Below are 18,313 nucleotides of genomic sequence, written 5' to 3' on the forward strand. Positions count from 1 at the left end.
TCCCCTGTGCCCGGTGTAGGGGAAGGAGGGGACGGCTCCAGCCGGAGCCAGGATCTCAACACCCCGCCCAGTGCAGACCAGTGCAAACCAGTGACACCCAGTGACACCCGGTGTGGCTGCAGGGGCAGGACGGGGCTGAGGACCCCCCTCTGTGTCCCCAAGCTGTGGGGAGACCGTGGGCACACCACGGGGCAGGATTCGGCCCGGGAGCTGGGGTGGGTCCCTGCTTTGGGGCTGTGGAATCTGGGGGCTCAGCCTGGGACCACCCCAACCCCACAGTCCCCTCTTTGGGGTCTCTCCCTGGAGTCCACACCTTGGAAGAGGGGTCCCAGCCCAGGGGTGCCGGTTTGGGGTGCAGGGGGTGCCCAGCCTGAGCCCCCACGTGGGTGTCGGGGTCCTATAGGGGTGCTGAGGGTCCCCATATGGATGCAGAGGATTCCCATATAGGCAGGGGGGGCCCTATAGGGGAGATGTAGGCAGACATAGGGGGCCCTGTATGGATGCAGGGGGTCCCTACAGGGGCGCAGGGTTTCTGTATGGACACAGGGGCACCTATGTGTTGCCAGCTTGGGGTCCCTACAGGGGTTCTGGGACCCAAAATGGGTGCAGCGGTTCCTGTAGAGGAGAAGGGGGCCCCTATAGGGGTGCTGGGGTCCCTGTGTGAGTGTAGGGGGTCCCTATAATGAGTGTAGGGGGTCCCTATATGGGTGCGGGGGGGCTCTTCAGTGTCCCCCTGCGCAGGTTCAGGGGGTGCCCCTGCGTGCTTTGGGGGAGCCCCGACACCCTTCGGGGGGCTCCCCGTGCCCCCGGGGGCTCTCCGTGCCGTCTCGGGGTCCCTCTGCGCTCTTGGGACCCCCTCTGCGGTTTGGGGTCCCCGTAAATTCCGGGGGACCCCCGCACAATTTGGGGACCCCCGCACGGTCCGGGCTCCCCGCAGGCCTCAGGGGAGCCACTGCGGGGGGCGCTCCGTGCGCTGTCAGGACCCCCGTGAGGACCGGGGGAGGGGCGGGGGGGCACACCGGGACCCCTGGGGGGGCTGCGGGCCCCGCACCCGGTGCCGGCCCCCCCGGGTGAGGCCCTCCGGGCCTGCAGAGGGCGCGGCGGCGGGGCCGGGCCGGGCCGGGCCGCTCGCTGGTTCCGGCGCCGCGTGGGCAGCGGCGGGGCCCGGCCCCGCTCCCGGCCCGGTGCGGTCCCGTTCGGAGCGGCGGGGCCCGGCCCGGTTCGGCTCGGCCCGGCCATGTGGTTCCTGTACGCGCTGAGCTGGCTGTCCCTGCTGCTGCAGGTCGCCTTCGTCACCCTGGCCATCGGTGAGGCTCCGGGACCCCCGGGGAGCGGGGCTGGGGGGCGGCCGTGCCCCGGGGTGGGGGTCCCCGCTTGTCCCCCGGTCCCCTTTTTGTCCCCGGGTGCCGCTGGGTTGGGGTCCCCCGGGGGTCCCCTCGGTGCCGCAGGGGGTTGGGGTCCCCATGGGGTTGGGGGGTCCCCAGGGTGTGGGGGTCCCCATGGGGTTGGGAGGTCCCCAGGGGGTGGGGGTCCCCAGGGGGTGGGGGTGCCCAGGGGGTTGGGGTCCCCAGGGTCCCGAGGCCACCCGGTGCCACACAAGCCGGGCGCCACCAAGGTCACCAGGGTGCCCCCGAGGTCCTGGGGGTGCCCCAGGGTTGGGGTCCCGCTGGGTGCCCCCGTTTGCGCCGCTCCTGCAGCCCCCCGGGACCCCCCCCCCCCACCCCGGTGCCCCCATCCTGCCCCCACGGCGGCGGGGCTGAGCCGAGCGTTCCTCCCGCAGCCGCCGGCCTCTACTACCTGGCGGAGCTGATCGAGGAGTACACGGTTGTCACCAGGAGGATCATCAAGTACATGATCTGGGTGAGTGCCGAAACGCCACCGCGTCCTGCCTGGGGATGGCACGGGACGTCATCCTGTCCCCTCCTCGGGGCGCCGGGGACACGGATGCTCCCTGCGAGGGGTGGCCCTGGTGACAGCAGGCTCCCTGCTGTGACCACAGCCGGGTTTTGCCTCCGTAGCTGAATAAAAGCAGCTCAAGAGCTGTATTTCCTCTGCACGCACTGCAGTCCTTCTGTGCAGGAGCCAGGGGAGGCTCAGCCCTGCCTGGTTCCCCCCCCAGGACCCCCGTGTCACCCCAGGCAGGGCTGTGACACCCCGCTCCTCTCTTCCAGTTCTCCACGGCGGTGCTCGTCGGCCTCTACCTCTTCGAGCACTTCCCCGGCTTCATGGTGGGCGTGGGGCTCTTCACCAACCTGGTCTACTTCGGTTTGCTGCAGACCTTCCCCTTCATCGTGCTGACCTCCTCCAACTTCATCCTGTCCTGCGGTGAGCGCGGGGTGGCAGGGGGCGGCATGGGGTGGCACGGGGCGGCGCAGGGTGGCACAGGGCAGCAGGAGCCTGAGCTCCAGCTGGGCGTTGGTGAGGGCTCGGGCGTTGCACTGCAGCTGCCAGGGCGTTAGGGAGGCCCCAGGACTTCGAGCTTTGTACCGTGCGCCTTAATCTCGCTTTATGGTGCACGTGGGACAGCTGCAGCCTCTGTGCTCGTTTGTCCTGGGCCGCCGGGAGCCGGTTCGAAGTGTGGCAGGGCTGGGTTCCTGCCCCAGGTTCCTGCCCCGGGTTTCTGAGCCAGGTTCCTGCCCCAGGTTGCGTGGAGGCTGCCACCAGCGTTCGTTGTGTCTTGGTACAGAGCAGGGAGGGATCTGAAGCGAGCTACAAAACCCCACGTGGATAATTACAGCCTGATGCGGCGCTGCGCTGCGGGAGGCACTGCGTGTGTATCGTTATGAGGAGCTGCTTAGAGAAAGGAAAGCTTTAAAATAAAAGCCTGTGGTTATACACAGATGGAAATCCATCACGGTTACTGCAAAAAGTGCAGGTAGAAAAGAGCTTTAATGCTTTTAGACGGGGGATTTTGTTTCCCTTGCTGACCCCTTTCCTGCAGCCCCACTGCTGTGGCCGTCTCGGTTCCATCCCCGGCGCCTGCAGGCTCCCGGCCTCCTGGGCCAAGTCCTGGCAGGACGGTGGCACCGAGACGCTCCCGTCCTGCCGAGGGGCTGCCGTGGGCTCGTGCTGCAGGCGAGCAGAGGTTTCTGCCCCAAGCAGCGACATCTCACAGCCTGCAGACACTGCCAGCAGTGCCTGCGTGGGGCGCCGCGAGACCGCGGTGCCCGTGGGGCAGCGCTGGGCCAACTGGTGCAGGTGCCTCCCCAGCTGCGTGGGTGTCCTTCCGTCCTGTCTGTCTGTCCTGCTCGGGTGGCGGGTGTGCAGGGGAGCACGGCAGGGACGAGGCACGCCATGGGCAGTGGGCTGGGAGCGCCGTCAGGATGGCTCGTGGTAGCTCGGAGTCGGTGGAACGGCTTTATTTTGGTTTTTGCTCCGAGCCTCCTGCGTGCTGAAGCGTCCTGTGCGTGGATGTGACTTCAGGTCTCTGCTCTGAGTGATTCGGAGTGACACCTTCAGTACTGAGCGGGCAGAACTGCTTCTGGCGTGGCGTTCTGGAGTTGTTACGCATATTTTCTGGAGTTGCCATGCATATTTTAGGGTGCTCGTCGCGCGTGACTGACGTACCTTCGCTCCTCAAAGGATTCCAGTAGGCAGGATTTCGTCCGCTGCCTGAAAATGAGAGCGGCTCTCCCGTGGCGCGTAGATCAGGGGCTGTGTTTCCTGGCAGGCCCGGGCTCTCACCTTGCAGAGTTCTCTGGGTTTTGGTCGCGTTCCTCAGCTGGCGGAGCCGAGGGGCAGCGCAGGACGAAGCACTTCGCCTCGGGGCTGCCTCGTGCCCAGGGCTGTGCTGACCCCGAGCTGGGCTGGAGGAGCTGTCCTAGCGCCTCGGATAAAAGGCACCAGCGAGCTCCCCGGGGGCCAAGCGGTGTTTTTCTCTGCTGAGGACTGCGTGAGCCCGTTTCAGCTTGAGTCGCTTTACGTCTGGCCGCAGAGCCCCTCGGCAGCTGCCGTGCGTGCGGGGTTTTTCCCATCCCCTCGGGGCCGTGCTGCGCTCGCAGGCTGGGCTCCGGGCGCCCTCTGGCTCGGGACGAGAAGGGGCTCGGGCTCCTTGGAGGCTGCGCGGGGAGACAAACGGGGCTGGGGTCTGGGGACCCAGACAGTTTCTCACCGGGTTCACGCACGATCCGAAATTCCTTGGGCGACAGCGAGGCTGCAGGTGGGGATGGGCTGCGGGGATGGGCGGTCGGAGAGGGGTTTGTCCTGGGGGGAGCCGTGGCGCTGTCCTCAGGCTGGAGGCTGACCCTGCTGTGTGTTCCCTCGGCAGTGCTGGTCGTCCTGAACCACTACCTGGCCTTCCAGTACTTCGCGGAGGAGTACTACCTCTTCTCCGAGGTGAGGGGCCGCGGGGGCACGGCGGAAGGGGGCAGAGGGCAGCGCTCCTCGGGCCTCTGGGGGCCCTGCTCGGTCCCCAAAGGCACCCGGAAAGCCACAGCTTCTCTTCCAGACCCCTCGGGCACGGCCTTGGGGCTTTCTTAGCCAGTGAAGGGCAGGAAGGAATGCTGTATCTTCCGTGCAGATGGTGGATTTTTTTTTCTTCGGTGCTAAAAGCTAGGAGAAGTAGAAAAAATACTACTATTTAATTTTTTTTTGCAAGCTAAACACGAACTACCTCCTTCTTGGAATAATTGCTCCTCGTTTTATGCCTCAGACACGCTGATTCCTCTGTCCTGCCGCCCTCACAGCTGCTGGGGAGGTGGAGGCCCAGATTCACAACGGGGCCTCCTTAAACCCCACAGAAAACTTCTTGTGAAACCGAAAAACCAAGCAAACAAAGAAACTTGGTGAAATGTAACGCTCCTGCAGTGCCGCGGAGCTGGTCAGCGCTGCAGCCCGCGGCGTGGGGGCACCCCCTGGGGCTCTGGCTCCAAGCCTCGGGGCAGGAGCAGCAAACCCTGGTGCGCCAGTTCCTCTTCGTCCCCGCAAGGTACCGGGAGGGTTTAGTTACAGCAGCGTGGCCGATTTCCTGGTTGGTTAATCGCGCTCTTTAAAGTTCTGGGAGCAGCGAAGGTTTTCAGGAGTAAGGGCGTCCTCTGCCCTGCCCTTCTCTGGAGGTAGCCGGGGGATTCCTCGTCCCCGTGTTGGCTCTGCAGGTCTGAGGGTAAGGAGTTGCGGGATCTCCCCTCTCAGTGCCCTTTCCCTCAGGGGGTTCAGGCAGAAACCCAGCGCCACGCTGGAGCGAGGGGGGGCTGTCGTGTTGCAGAGGACGTGCCCTGACCCCGGCTCTCACCACTTTGCTCTGCCCGCAGGTCCTCGCCTACTTCACCTTCTGCCTGTGGTTGATCCCCTTTGCTTTTTTCGTCTCCTTGTCGGCCGGAGAGAACATCCTGCCGTCCACAGTGCAGCCTGGAGGTGAGCGCTCCTCGTTCCCTCTTGTGGGGGGGGGAAATCCTTCCCAAATCCTTCCCAAATCCTTCCCAAAGCCAGGGCGGAAGGGAACGATCCAGCAACGCCTGCCTGGCGAGGGGCAGAGCGAGGCTGCTCTGGCCTTGTGTCAGCTCCTGGGCTCATGGGGCTGCTTCGCTCTGTCCTGGCGCCCTGGAGCTCTCGGTGGGCTCTCCCCTCATGCTCCAGTCTCAGAACTGGGGGATCTGGGCTGCCCGTAGGCCTGGAACAGCCCAGATGTGAGCAAACCAGGAACTGTCCTGCTTGTGTGCTGCCCTGAAATCAGAGGACCTGTCCCAGCAATCGCTGATTTTGATTCCTCTTCCCTTCTCTGCGCAGATGACGTCGTCTCCAACTACTTCACCAAGGGAAAGAGGGGCAAGCGCTCTGGCATCCTCCTCATCTTCTCCTTCATCAAGGAGGCCATCCTGCCCAGCCGGCAGAAGATTTACTGAGCCCCGCAGGCAGCCGGTGCCGGGCGGACCCAAACTGTGCCGAGGGCTGCGGGGCAGCGCGGTCCCCACGCCTCGCTGGAGCCCTCCTCGATGCCTGCGGCCGGGATCCTGCTGGGAACGTGTGGATACGTGGGGGCTGCAGGCAGCAGCGGCACTGGACGGGCTCCGCTGACGTCCTGGGACTGTCTGCGAGGAGGAGGAGGGAGAGGAGGGTCCGGCCGCAGCCGCGCGCCCCACGCAGAGACCTGCCAGGCACCGTCGCCAGCTCTCGGTGGAAGTCTGGAGTTTGTGTGATGTAGTTTGGCTGCGGGCACGCGTTCCCTCGGCGTAGCAGCAGACCGTTGACGTCTAACTGAGGTTTACACGGAGCCATTAATTAAAAAAAAAAAAAAAGCAACCAACCTCTTGCTGAGCCCCGTGTCCCCGCCCGCTGGCGCTGGAGGATGCTGGCGGCGCGGCGCGCGTCGGCACGGGGAGCACCCCGAGACAGCAGGGGGTGGCCCGGAAGGAGCGCGTTTTTTTTTGTTTGATTTAATGTTGGAGATCTCCACTTTTCTCTGGTTTTGCTGGAAGCCTCCCTGAGGGGCCTGGAAGCTGCTGGCCGTGGGAGCGAGGCCCCGGGAGCCGCGTTTGCTCCGTGCCGGGCAGCGGGGGTCTGGGCGAGGTGCTCAGCCTCCGCGGGTCTCTGCTCGGCATCTTCTGTGCTACTAAACCCGCCAGGCCTCCCTAATTTCCAATTTTAAAAAAAAACAAAACTAGATGATCCTGCTGAGGAGGAGGTGCGAACCCTTTGTTCCTTCCTATGATCATTAAAACAATCTTTTTTTCCCTTTTGTGCTTTGTTCGTGGTCAGCTTCGGCCCGCGGCAGAGCCGAGTTTCCCCGGGCTCACCAGGAACGCAGGGTCCTGCAGGTCTGGGATGGTTTTTAAGGAGTTTCTGAGAAAACGGCTCGTTTTGTCTCGTGGCCGGTTCTGGCTGAAGCCCCGTCGCGCACAGCCTCGGTCTGCGTCGCGCTGCTCGTCCCCGGGGCTGCTCGGTCCCACTGACACTGCTGCGCCTTTACACCGAGTGGAACAGAAGCGTGGTTTCTGTTCGAGAGCTGCTCGTCAGCTCGACGGCGGTGACGTTTGCCTCATTACCTGAGAAGCTGGGTGCAGCGGCGCCCCTGCAGCCCCCACCTCGGATGGCATCCCCTGAGGACACCGCCTGCGCGTGCTGATGGGTGGTTTTCGTTTCTAGAGAAGCAGCGGGGAGAAGAAGGGGCACGTCCCCGGGGCCACCCGGCGCTGCGGAGCCCTGCAGGCCGCGCGCTGCGAGGGCGCGGTGAGGAAGGCAGCTTCGGTCAGGGAGGCTCTGGGGGATGCCCTGGGCCTTTCCTGGGGCACGAGGGGTGGAAGTGGAAGCACCAAGAGCAAAGCAGAGCGGTCGGCAGCGGAAAGCACGCCGGGTGGTGGCACGGAGGCGTGTGGCGAGGAGGAGGGACGGGGCGGGACGGGAGGCGAGCGGTTGCTGCCCGTGCTGCGGGGAGCTCCTGGGGGTGCTCTCCGGATCCTGCTGTGGTTTCGTCCCAAGGCTGCAGCGTGCGGGCCCGTGCGGGTGTCAGGACGGGCTCGGCAGCGATGGGTGCCCGCGGTGCACCCTTTGTGCGGTTACAGCACCTCCGGTGCCCGGATCCGGTGACCGGAGCCCAGCGGGGCTCCAAATCCCTCGCCGCAGCTCCGGGTGCTCCTGCTCGAGGCAGGGGGTGAGGCTCGCTGAGATTCGTGCTGAAAACAAGATTTTCTGCAGGAGGTGGGAGAGCCTGGTGGCAGGAGGAGGGAGGGGAAGCCGGCTGCTGCGGTGGCGGCACCTCGGGGACGGGACAGCGGGAGGGGACACGCGGGGGGACGGCTCCTTCCAGCCACGTCTTCACAGCTCTGCTCCGAAGTGTCTCTAACAGTTTCCACTGCCTCAGGCACCGCCAGATGGGCCGGAGCGGGCGCTGCATGGTGGCAGCAGGGACGGGGACAGGGGCAGGTGAGGCCCTTGGGTTGAGGCTGGGCGCAGCAGGGCAGCTCAGCACCCTCAGGTTCAAATTTGTAATTCAAATTCCTCTGACCGTGCTGCGGGGGAAGGAGGAGTCGGCCAGGAGCCCTTTGGGGGCCGTGGCTGCTGTGCCAGGGACCGACAGGAAAGGTCGGCGGCTTTTATACCCCTTCCAGGGGGGCTTTTTGGTGCCCCTTGTCCTGTCGCTGAGCCGGGGCAGGGTGCTGTGCCTTCTCAGGATGCTTTCCCCAGCTCCTCGTGATGCTTCCCGGGTATTTAGGATGTTCACGACCCGTTGGGCTGAGCCGGGGTGGATTCGGAGGAGCCACACCACGGGATGATCGCGAGCACAGCCCCGTCAATATTTCAAAGGCGAGCGTCAGACAAAGCCACGCGGGCGGCTGCGGGGACGGAAACGCTGCAGGGCCGCGAGCGCACGGTGCTGCGCGTGCAGGGCGAGCGCGGCACCGGGCCCGGCGTGGGCTCCCAGCTCCTGCCGTGGGCAGGGACAAAACCAGTGCACCCGGGGGGGCTGCAGCTGGAAAATGCTGTGCTCGCTGGGTGCTGCCCCCGCCAGCCCCCTGGGGAGGAAGGCAGCGTGCCCTCATCCTCCCCGGCCGGGCAGCAACGTGCCGGCGTCCTCCCGCAGAGCTTCTGCCTGCCTACATCGAACCCCAGAGCGAATTACCGCTTTGGGTGAGGATTTAAGGGTCGTGCATGCACACGCGGCCAAGTGCCCAAGCGCCTCTGCTCTCGCTGCCACAGCCTGGCCGGCGCCGCGGGGGCTCTCCTGTCCCCCCAGGAGCAGAGCCGGGAAGCGGGCATCGATTTTCATGGGTGTGCGGAGGGTGCGCTCAGGGGAGAGGAATCGGCTCGCCGGAGCACGGCGGCGGGCGGAAAGGGCAGGCTGCTGAGTCACCCGCGGGGCTGGGACGTCCCCGGGGCCGGGGTCCCTGTGGCTGTCACCTCCTGCCCCAGAGGAGCTGCTCAGCTCCCCACGCTGCCGTCCTGCCCCTCGGGCTGAGCTCCTGCCTCCCACGGCAGCGTGGCCCTGCCTGGTTTCTGTGTGGCACCCTCCAAGTGCCTGAGAACCGAAGGAGCGGGACAAGAAGTGCCCGGTAATCAGAAAGTGAGCCTAAATATTTACTTAAATCCGTCTCTGTCTTCCACGATGCGAAAGAAAATGCGCAGAGGTGAGGCAGTGCTGGAAGTGGTGCTGGCTGTCCCCGGGGCCGTGTCCCCTCGCTGTGCCACCACCCGCACCGCGTGGCACGGCCGCGTCCCCGCGGGCCCCTCGCCCTGCTGCCGGCCGGCTCCCTAATTAGCACAACGAGGCATCATCAGATCGCTGGCAGCAAGGGGAAGCTACATCAGTCCGGCCTATGAAAAAGGCGTAAGTTTTTAACGGGGAGAATAATTTAACTCCCGCACCGAGGCGCGTGGCTCCCCGCCAGCCCGAGAGGGCAGCTCGGGCGCAGCGACAGCCCTGCCCTGCCCGTCCCATGGCTCGGACACGCAGCTTTTCCCTCCTTTGCCTTCACCAGCAGAGCTGTTTAGAAAAGGAGACGTGCACAAGGAGCCACCCCGTGGGTTGAGCAGCCCCCGAGATGATGCTCCCAGCCCTAGTTAGTTTTTTTTTTCCCTGCAGGCATAGAAGCAAGCCTGGGGTGGGTTTGCAGCGGTGGGGCTGGGCAGCCCTGGCTGGCCCAGCTGGGGACCCTGCCCCTTTTCTGCCACTCAGAGTCTGCTGGGGGAGCTCTGGCCCCAAAACCTTGCAGCTGATGCCCCGGGTGCAGCACAGCTGGTGCTCCGAGCGGCTGGAGAGCGCTGCCGTCCTCCGGCTGTTCGGGGGGGAACAGCAGTGGCTGATGGAGACCGAAGTCCCCCCGGTGCTGTGCCCATCCCTGGCCACCTCCAGCTCCTCCGGCAGCCAGAACCGAGCCCCTACGTCCCTGCCCCGTGCTGCTTGGATGCGCTGGAGCACCCGGGGGGTCCGCAGCCCCTGCACTGTGCCGCGGCCAAGGGCGAGCCCCCGCGGTGCCACCGTGCGGGGGGCTTCGCTCTGCGCCCGAGCCCCCAGCACGAGAGGGTCTGCGAAGGAGCCTGGGGGAACCCGGTGCCGCCTCGCCTTTAATTAAAGCACAGGAGGGTACAGGCTGCTAGGAAATGAGCACAAAGCTAGCGGTGAATGGCCTTGTCCGCCGGGTCCGTCTGCGTCTGTCACTTCTCGCCAGGCGTGGCCCTGCCGTGACCTCGGACCCTGCCCCTTCTCATCCCCCCCCCGCTGCCCCCAGCATCGCCCCCAGCCCAGCGGTGTTTCCCCGGTTTGGGGCAGACTTCTGCTCCCGCGCTGCCGTGCCCCAGCCAGCAGCTGCGTGCTGGTGGCCCTGGGGACACGGCTGGTGGCTGCTTCTTCCCCCTAAGCGGGACGGACGGATGACTGGACAGACGGACAGATCTGCTCCCCTCCGGCCGCCCCGCTCCGGGCAGGGCTGAGCTGGGTTTCGGGCTGCCCCCTCTCCGCCGTCTCTCCCCCCCCGGCCAGCCAGGCGCAGGGCCGGCTCCGGGAGATGCCTCCCATTGCCCGCGGTCGGAACTGGACCGGGTCCCCGTCCCCGTGCCAGCGGCCGGGGGAGGCAGCCCTGCCAGCGTCCTCGTGCCCTGGGGAGAGAGACAGACAGACAGACAGACAGACAGAGGGGGTCATCAGAGTCACAACGGGATGCTGCAAGCACGGGGCCAGCGAGAGCAGGCCCTGTATGATGGACCTGTGCCACCATGCGGGCGGCACAGCCCAACCCGAGCCCCTGAACCAAGCCCCGCAGCCCCTCTGCGCCCAGCCCCGGCCCTTACCAGGCTCCGTCCTGCCCCCAGCCCCGGGGCCGGTGCTGTCCGGCTGCGGGGGGGACGCAGGGGCATCGATCGCCCGGCGGCGCCGCTGCAGGATGGCCTCCAGCTGGCTGTCCTGGCCCCGCACGCTGCTCCTGCGCCCGCTCGCCCTCCTGCTCGCCCTGCGCATGGCGCCCTAGGAGAGAGCGCGCCGAGCCGGGGAGCTACGGGAACAGCCCCGGGGGGGGGGGACCCACGGGGCGCTCCCCAGCTCCAGCTGGGTCACCCCGTGCTGCCACCTCCATGCACCCCGGGAAGGGGCACCCCCCTCGCTGGGGACAGAGCTGCTCACCAGGATGCCCCGCAGCTCCAGCGCCGCGCTCCGCCGCTTGCTGGCTGACTGCGGGAGGACGGGAGGAGATGGGAACACGTCCCACTGTCCCCTCGGCCCCGCAGCCCCCCCGTGCCCATGGTCCCCAGGGCGACGCAGGCACTGGGGCTGGGGAGCCCAGGGTTTCTCAGGAAGGGACAGGCCAGGCCAGGCAGGTACCCTCGGGGTAAGGCTCCGGCTCCCCTGCCTGTCCCCATCAGTGCTGCCCTGGCTCGGGAGCAGCGGTCCCACAGACCTGGCCCAGGGGGCCCCGGCCCCCTTTCACGTTCCCTTTTGTGTGCACCCAGCAGAGGCGCGCAGGAGCTGGTGCTCCCCAAAAGCACCCCGAGTCCCAGCCCCGGGGCCATTCCCCCACGGGACAGGGTCCGGAGGCGACCAGCCCCACGCCTCCTACCTGGCCCAGGGGCACCCGCTCCTTCGCGGGCCTCAGCACCACCCCGTTCTTTATCCGCTCCATCATCTCCTGCACGGCCTGGGCTTTGGCATCGCTCGCTCCCGGCTTGCCTGCGCGGGGAGCACCCTGCTGGGACCCCACGCACCGCGGCAGCGGGGAGCTGCCCCCTCCAGCCCCGCCACGGGACGTCCCGTGCCTGGCTGGGGGGTGCTCGCCCCCCCACGCAGGGCAGGCGCTCCGTCCGTGTCAGGAGCATCGCCGGCACTCCCCTGGGAATTGGGGGGTACCAGGGTGCCCCCGCGCAGGGGGAGGCGCAGGAGGGGAGGGCAGGAGCTTGGGGCCACGCTCTCGGACTTACGGTGCTGCGGGTTTGCCTGCCCCTTCCTCTGCCTGAGCGCCAAGAGGGGGCTGCAGGGGGGGGGGAGCGGGGCTGAGAGCCTGCCGGAGCTGCTCCCCGCTCCCTGCTCCCTGCTGCAAACACAGCAAAAAGCAGCGAGCGGCCAAACGCACAGCCCGGCCTGCCCGCATCCCCTGCTCCACCCGCGGCCCTGGTAAGGACCCGGCCAGACCCCCCCAGGTCCCTGCTCAGAGCCGTCCCCACCTCACCCACCCCAGCGCCCAGCCAGAGCCCCCCGGCACCGTGCCCCATCTGCTCCCTGCCCTCCTGGCACCCACAGCACCCTGGGGACAGCCCGGGGACAAGGCACAGCCCCACGGGACAAGGCACAGCCCCACGGGACAAGCAGCCTGTGTGGGACGGAGAAGGGTTCGGGTCCCCGCGGCCCACACAGGCCTGAAGCCCCCTGGTGCCGTGCCACTTACTCCACGGGGACGGTGGGCGCAGGCGGTGGCAGCGGTGGTGGCGGCGGTGGCGGCGCGGGCTCGCTCCGTGCCAGGTCCCCCTCCTGCTTCTCCTGCTGCGACCGCGCTGCGGTGGGGCCACATTTAGGGCTCGGGGTGGGGTGGGGGGGTGCCCGCCCGTTCTGGGGCTGGTTCCCCCCAGTGAGCCGAAGCCCCCAGGCCGGGGGTCGGGGCGAGGCACCCACCGGCCGCCTCCAGCTCCGCCAGCCGCCCGCGCGCCTCCTGCAGCTGCGCCCTCAGCTCCTGCCTCCCCTCCTCGGCCGCAGCCAGCGCAGCCCGGGCCAGCTCCAGCTCCTCCTGTCGCGGCCTCGCGCCCAGCTGCTCCTCCAGCTCCTTCACCTGCGGGCGGACACGCGTGGGGCAGGGCAGGGGGGGTCCCACCAAGCGCCAGCCCAGCCCCGGGAGCCCTCCCCGGGCTTCCACAGCGTGGCGGTGGAAATCCACGGAGGGAAACCCTCTCCGGGCGACGGCAGGCGGTGCGCGGCGAGGGATGCGGAGGTCTGGAGCCACCCAGTGCCGTACCCCGCGGCTCTCACCTGCTGCTGGTGCTGCTGCCGCGCCTCCTCCAGCGCCCGGGTGAGGCTCCCCACCTCCTGCAGCGCCCGCAGCAGCTGGGCGCTGGGCCCCGCGCTCTGCAGCAGGATGCTGCTCTGCCTGCTCGCCTCCTTCTTCGCCACCAGCATCTGCCCGAGGGGCCGGGGGTCGGGGAGGGGCGGAGGCTGGTGCTCAGCCCCTCGCCGTGCCGCGGCCAAAAACCCCAAAAACCAAACTGTGCTCTGCGGGGCAGCATCCCCGGGAGCTGCGATGGGCACCCGGGAGCTGCCGCTTCCCCTTGGGATTTGGGGCGAAGCCAGCAGTGCACTGAGGGGCGCTGACGCCCCTGCCCCCCAATGTCCCATAGGGCACCTGCCCCCCCCCCCCAGCACCCCGGGGTGCCCCCCGCCAGCCCGCCCGCACCTTGTGGGCGAAGGCCTCGGCATGCAGGCGCAGGTCCTGCTCCAGCTCCAGCTTCTGCAGCGCCTCGCAGTAGTCCTGGGTGACGACCTGGGACACTGCCAGGGCGGGGGCTCAGCTCGGGGCGGGGGCCACAAACCCCCTCGGGACGCCCAAATCCCCGCGCTGGGGCTGCGGCATCGCCTCTGGTTCCCGCTGGCTCCCCTCAGCTGGGTCACTGTGTGGCGCTGGGGGCACTGGTGGCACTGGGGAGCCAGCCGGCACCTCCCTGGTGGGGTGCAGCGGGGCCGGGAGCGGTGCCGGGGGGACCCAGCACCCCCCCTCACCTCTCTTGAAGGATTTGAGCGTCCGCTGGGATGAATCCAGGGCCGCCCGCAGGCTCTGCCTCTCCAGCTTCTCCTTCTCCAGCTGCAGCAGGACAAGCCCCTCGTTGGCACCCCGGGCTTGGGTCCTGCTGCCCCCAGCCTGCCCCCCCCCCCAGCATCAGGGAGAGGGGCTGCACACGGAGGGGTCCTTCAGCCCCCCCCCAAAGCCCATCCCCAGCTCAGCAAGGAGCTGCAAGGACGAGCAGGAGCTGGGGAAGGCGGGGAAAAGGGAAGGTGCTGAGGGGGCTCTGAGCACATCGGGGGAGGCCGAGGGGCTCCTGGGGAGGGGGCACGGCCGGGTGGGAGGGGGGCTGCCCCCGTACCTGCTCCTGCAGGTCCCGGTTCTGCCTCTGCAGCTCCTGGACCTGGACGCTGAGCTCCTTCTTCTCCACCAGCAGCCAGGAGAGCTTCTCCTGCAGACCTGGAGCGAAAAGGGGGGGGGGGGCACGGGGTGGCCAAGGGGACAGCAGCCCCCTCCCCAGGTGGCACCCGTCCTGGCTGCGTCACCGACGACCCCGCTGGAGGCTGGAGCGCAGCACCCCTGAGCACAGCACCCCTGAGCACAGCACCCCTGAGCACAGCACCCCTGAGCACAGCATCCACCCCCCCCCCCGCCCCCCAGCACAGGCAGGCGAAACAAGCTCCAGGCCACAAACGCAACCGAAATCTCGAGCATGGGAAAACAGAAGGGAGGAGGAGGAAGCGGGGCTGCAGCGTTTTCGTTTCGCCTTTTTCACTTGTCCCAGCAGCGCTCCCTCGTCCTTTCCCAGAATGAGGCACGAGGGAGAGCCGCAGGACAAACGCCGCGTGGGTGGCACCGAGGGACGCAGCCGGGCAGGGGACAGGGACCCGTGGGCTCAGCACCAATTAATGCGACTTTGGGGTACGACGTGCTTGCTGCTAATTAGCTAATTTTGAGAACACCACTACGGGAACGGCCGGGGTCTGTGGCTCGCACCAGGAGCGAGCGCAGCTGGGGCAGAATTCACCCCTGGGTGCCGTGGGAGCAATGCGGGGAGAGGCAAAAATAGAGGGGCCCGGCTCACCCTTGAGCTCCTGCCCGTGGCGCTGGGCAGGGTCGGGGCTGGCGTCCCCCTCCTCGGGCAGGTCCCCGTCCCCTGCGCCCACACCGGGCGGCAGGGCCAGGCTGAGCCGCTTCAGCTTCGTGTTCTCCTTCTGCACCTGCGGAGAGGCCGGGGCCGGGGCCGGGGGTCGCTGCTGGAGCCCTGCCCGGGGCTGCTCCGTGGGTCCCCAGGGCAGGCAGGGTGCCAGCAGGGTGCCAGCAGGGTCCTGGCCCCGCTGGTAAATCCTGACCCCCCCGCCAGGTGCAGCCGGCCGGGGGCACAGAACAGAGGGGGCTTCTCCCATTGCAGGAAACATCGTCGGAAATGGTGGGAATTTGCCCCGTTTTCCTATTTGTTTCCCTGCACAGCAAAAATGCCAACTCCAGCCCCATTCAGGGGCCAGAAATTGAAGCCTTTCTGCACGGAACTGCTGCTGACGTCCCCGGGGGGCACGGCAGCCCTGCCCCTGCTCCTGCTGTGACCTGTGACCCCGCTGCTGCCACCCCCCTGTGACGCCACCTCGCAGCGCCTGGCTTTGGGCAGTGGCAGGGGACACGGCCCGGGAGGGAGCTGTGCCCACAGCGCTGCCCGTTTCCCTGAAACCAGCCCAAAAACGAAGCCAGAGGGATGGCAGAGGGGTGCCCAGCACCGCCCCGCTCCCGCGGGCGCGGGGTCCCTACCTGTGCCGCGTACACCTCGGCTTGCTGGCGGCACGTCCTCTCGATCTCACACTCTGCCTCCAGCGCTGAGAGCTCGGCCAGCAGCGCCTGTGAGGCTGCCGGGACGGGGACCGGGGCTCAGCACCAGCACGGCCACATCTGCCCGCGGTCCCTGCCCTCCTCCTGGCACCCCGCGCCCACCCCAGTGCTTGGGGTGCTGCGGAGAAAGTGGGCCAGGGTCCGCACCGGGACGTGCGTTTGGGCTGCCCTTCCCGGGCCGATCCCACCTCCTCCATCCCCATCGAGGTGCTTGGAGACGGGGGCGAGCAGCCCCCAGCCCCAGCCCGGGGTCACGGCGTGGTACCAGCGATGCTCGGCAGGATGCGGCCGCCGCACTCACCCTGCTGGAAGTCGTCCAGCCACGCTCTCGCTTCGTCTTCCTCGGCGAGGGTCTGGGGGGGGGCAAGGCAGCGCTCAGCGCCGTGCTCCCCCCCGCGTGAGCCCCAAGCCCCCAATTCCATGGGGCCGCTGGGATGGGAACAGCCCGGCGGCGGCATCCCGGGGTCCCCGGGGCACAGCAGGGCCAGCGGGCAGGGGACCCTCTTGTCCCCTCTGGATTGCATGGGGAAGATGGAAATAAAGCAGAGAATGAGCCCATGAGTGATACCTGGACCATGGCTGCCTCTTCCTCCTCCTCGTCTTCGTCCTCCTCTTCCTCCTCTTCCTCCTCTTCCTCCTCCTTCTCTTTTTCCTCCTCCTCCTCATTGCTGTCTGACTCCACGATGGCTGCAGGGGAAGCGAAACAGGGCCGGAGGTTACCAGCGCAGGTGGGAAGGTGTTTGCGCTGCCACCCTTGTGGCTCGGTGCTCAGCAGCCCCCCAGGCACCAGGAGCAGGGCTGCGGGTGCTCAGCCCCGGGGGACCGGGGTGGTCGGGCTGGGGACAGGGACCCGCAGCAGGGCCGGCGGCGGAGCCGAATTTTGCTGCTGAAAATCAGTGAAGGCGCCAGCGCCCCGCGCTCACCCGTCCCGATTTCAGCATGACCGGTTTCCCACTGGTCCCCGGTTTCCTCCCTGCTCGCCAAACCTTGCACAGGGACAGCCCGGGGACCCCTGAGAAACGCACTGCCCTCCCTGCCCCATAAAACCACGGGATACGGGTGGGCCACGGCTGCCAGGCGCTGCTGCAGCCACGGCCTCATGAAGAAGGCAGTGAGGTGACAAAAAAAGGACCGAGGAACAGGTTGCAAAAGCCAGAGCCAACACCAACAAGTTTCTTAGGGGAGGCAGCTCGGCCATGGGACCAGAGAGACCCTGGAGCAAAGGGGGTGCTCGGGGAGGGGTCCCTGGGGAAAGCAGGAGCACGGCGGGAGGCCGACACCGACCGCAGCTCCAGGGATGGAGCCGCTGCTGTCCCCAGCTGTCTGGGCACCATGGAGGGTCCTGGGGGGTCCCTCCAGGCAGCAAGTGGCAGGGGGGCGAGCTGGGCTCCCAGGGGGACCCAGGACCGCCGTGCACCCCCATTTTCCTGCATCAGCCCCTCCCTGGACCAGCTCCCAAAGCAGGCAGGGGCCGCGGTGCGTCACGGGCTGCGGGGCAGGAATCCGGCACCTGCCGCTGACCCTTTTCATAACAGCCCTAATCTGGTGGGGAATGCGCTCCGGAATCCAAATCCCCCCTTTTTAATCCACCCTCCGCCACCAGGACCCGCAGCCACCTGCAGGGGCCGGTAGTCCCACGGGACCCGCGCCAGCTGTGCTCGCAAGCCACCCCGCTGCACCTCATCGCTCCCGGTTTTGTTCTTTGACCCACCCCACGCCGTCAGAGCGCACAGATTTGGGCAGATTTTGCAGTGTGCCTCCCACGGCCCGGACGGACGGACAGAGGATGGACAGAGAGACAAGCGGACAGACACACAGACACCCCCCCCACGTCTGGGGTCTGGCAGACGTATCTAAATGCAGCCCCACATCATCCCTCCCTCCCCTACACAGGGCTGCGCTGCACAGACCCCCCCCTGCAGCCCCCAGGGGCTGGCTCTGCCCTGCAGAGCACCTCGGGGAGCCCAGGGCACCCAGAAACCACGGGGAAGGCCGCGGGCACGGCCCCACCACCCTTCCCTCGGGACGTGCCGGCACCCCCGGCTACCCCTGAGCCTCCGGGAAGGGACCAGGACCCCAGACCCCCCCCCGAGCCTCACCTGCCAGCTGCCCGGCGCCTTCCCCAGCCCAGTCCATGGCGGCAGCGGTGCCGGTGTCCCCCGGTCCCCCGGGTGCTGGGGCCGCCTGCTCCCAACAGCCCGGCGCTCGCCCGCCCGCCGCAGGGAAGTGAAACCCCGGTGCGGGCCCAGCGGCCGCCCCTCGGTGTGCAGCAGCAGCAGCTCGGGGCCGAGCACCCGCATCCCGGCGGGGATTTTCCTGCTGCTGCTGCAGCCCTGGGGGTGCTGGTTCGGGGGGGACGTGGCGGGGAGCACGGCGGGACCCCCGGCAGCAGGGCTTTTTGCAGCGGGAACGTGCCGGGGAGATGCGCTGCTGCAAAAAGGCAGCGGGAACCGAAACTCGCTCTGCCCCAGCTGCAAGTCCCAGTTCCCTCAGGGCTGCGCCTTCTCCGTGCAGATTTGCAACAAAGACACCTTCTCGGGGGCTTTAAGCCCCCTGGGTCCTCTCAAAAAAGAAAAGGAGCTGTAGTTTAACGAGACGCCAGCTGTGCACAGCCCGGGCAGCTTTCTGCAGCCGAGCACGGGGCACAGAGCCGGGCTGCACTGGCTGCTGGGGCCCGTGGGGCTGGCTGCGGGGCAGCTGCAGCATGGGGCAGGGCCTGGCCCACGTCCCTGGGGGGGGACAAGGTGGGACAGCAGCGCCAGGCTGCCACGGGGCAGTGCCATGGGGAGGCACGGGGCAGGAGGAGCTCAGAGCCGGGGTGGGAAGCACCA

General features: G+C 67.7%; 2 protein-coding genes across 3 annotated transcripts; one reads left to right on the forward strand and one right to left on the reverse strand.

Moving 5' to 3' along the window:
• Positions 1 to 1,112: 1,112 nt before the first annotated feature.
• Positions 1,113 to 6,670, forward strand: TEX261 (testis expressed 261). The gene is made up of 6 exons (XM_080589739.1): positions 1,113 to 1,307; positions 1,781 to 1,860; positions 2,172 to 2,325; positions 4,268 to 4,335; positions 5,250 to 5,352; positions 5,725 to 6,670. The coding sequence occupies exons 1-6, from the start codon at positions 1,238 to 1,240 to the stop codon at positions 5,838 to 5,840; spliced, it is 591 nt and encodes a 196-aa protein (XP_080445865.1). The 5' UTR covers positions 1,113 to 1,237; the 3' UTR covers positions 5,841 to 6,670.
• Positions 6,135 to 18,181, reverse strand: LOC308194195 (shootin-1-like). 2 transcript variants are annotated; one of them, XR_013950390.1, is made up of 17 exons: positions 17,582 to 18,181; positions 16,051 to 16,169; positions 15,784 to 15,835; positions 15,405 to 15,499; positions 14,707 to 14,842; positions 13,984 to 14,081; positions 13,622 to 13,703; positions 13,299 to 13,393; positions 12,878 to 13,024; positions 12,527 to 12,680; positions 12,303 to 12,408; positions 11,839 to 11,888; positions 11,481 to 11,590; positions 11,048 to 11,095; positions 10,720 to 10,891; positions 9,298 to 10,527; positions 6,135 to 9,183 (listed from the first exon to the last, which is right to left on the reverse strand). XR_013950390.1 is itself a non-coding variant. In XM_080589724.1 (16 exons), exons 1-16 carry the CDS (start codon positions 17,616 to 17,618, stop codon positions 10,286 to 10,288), a joined length of 1,743 nt encoding a protein of 580 aa, XP_080445850.1. In that variant the 5' UTR covers positions 17,619 to 18,181; the 3' UTR covers positions 6,135 to 10,285. The 2 variants fall into 2 exon arrangements, 1 of the variants encoding a protein (XP_080445850.1); XM_080589724.1 differs by having other exon boundaries at positions 6,135 to 10,527.
• Positions 18,182 to 18,313: the final 132 nt, after the last annotated feature.

Source organism: Anser brachyrhynchus, assembly GCF_964034855.1.
Source record: "Anser brachyrhynchus genome assembly, chromosome: 4".
Taxonomy (NCBI): Eukaryota; Metazoa; Chordata; class Aves; order Anseriformes; family Anatidae; genus Anser; species Anser brachyrhynchus.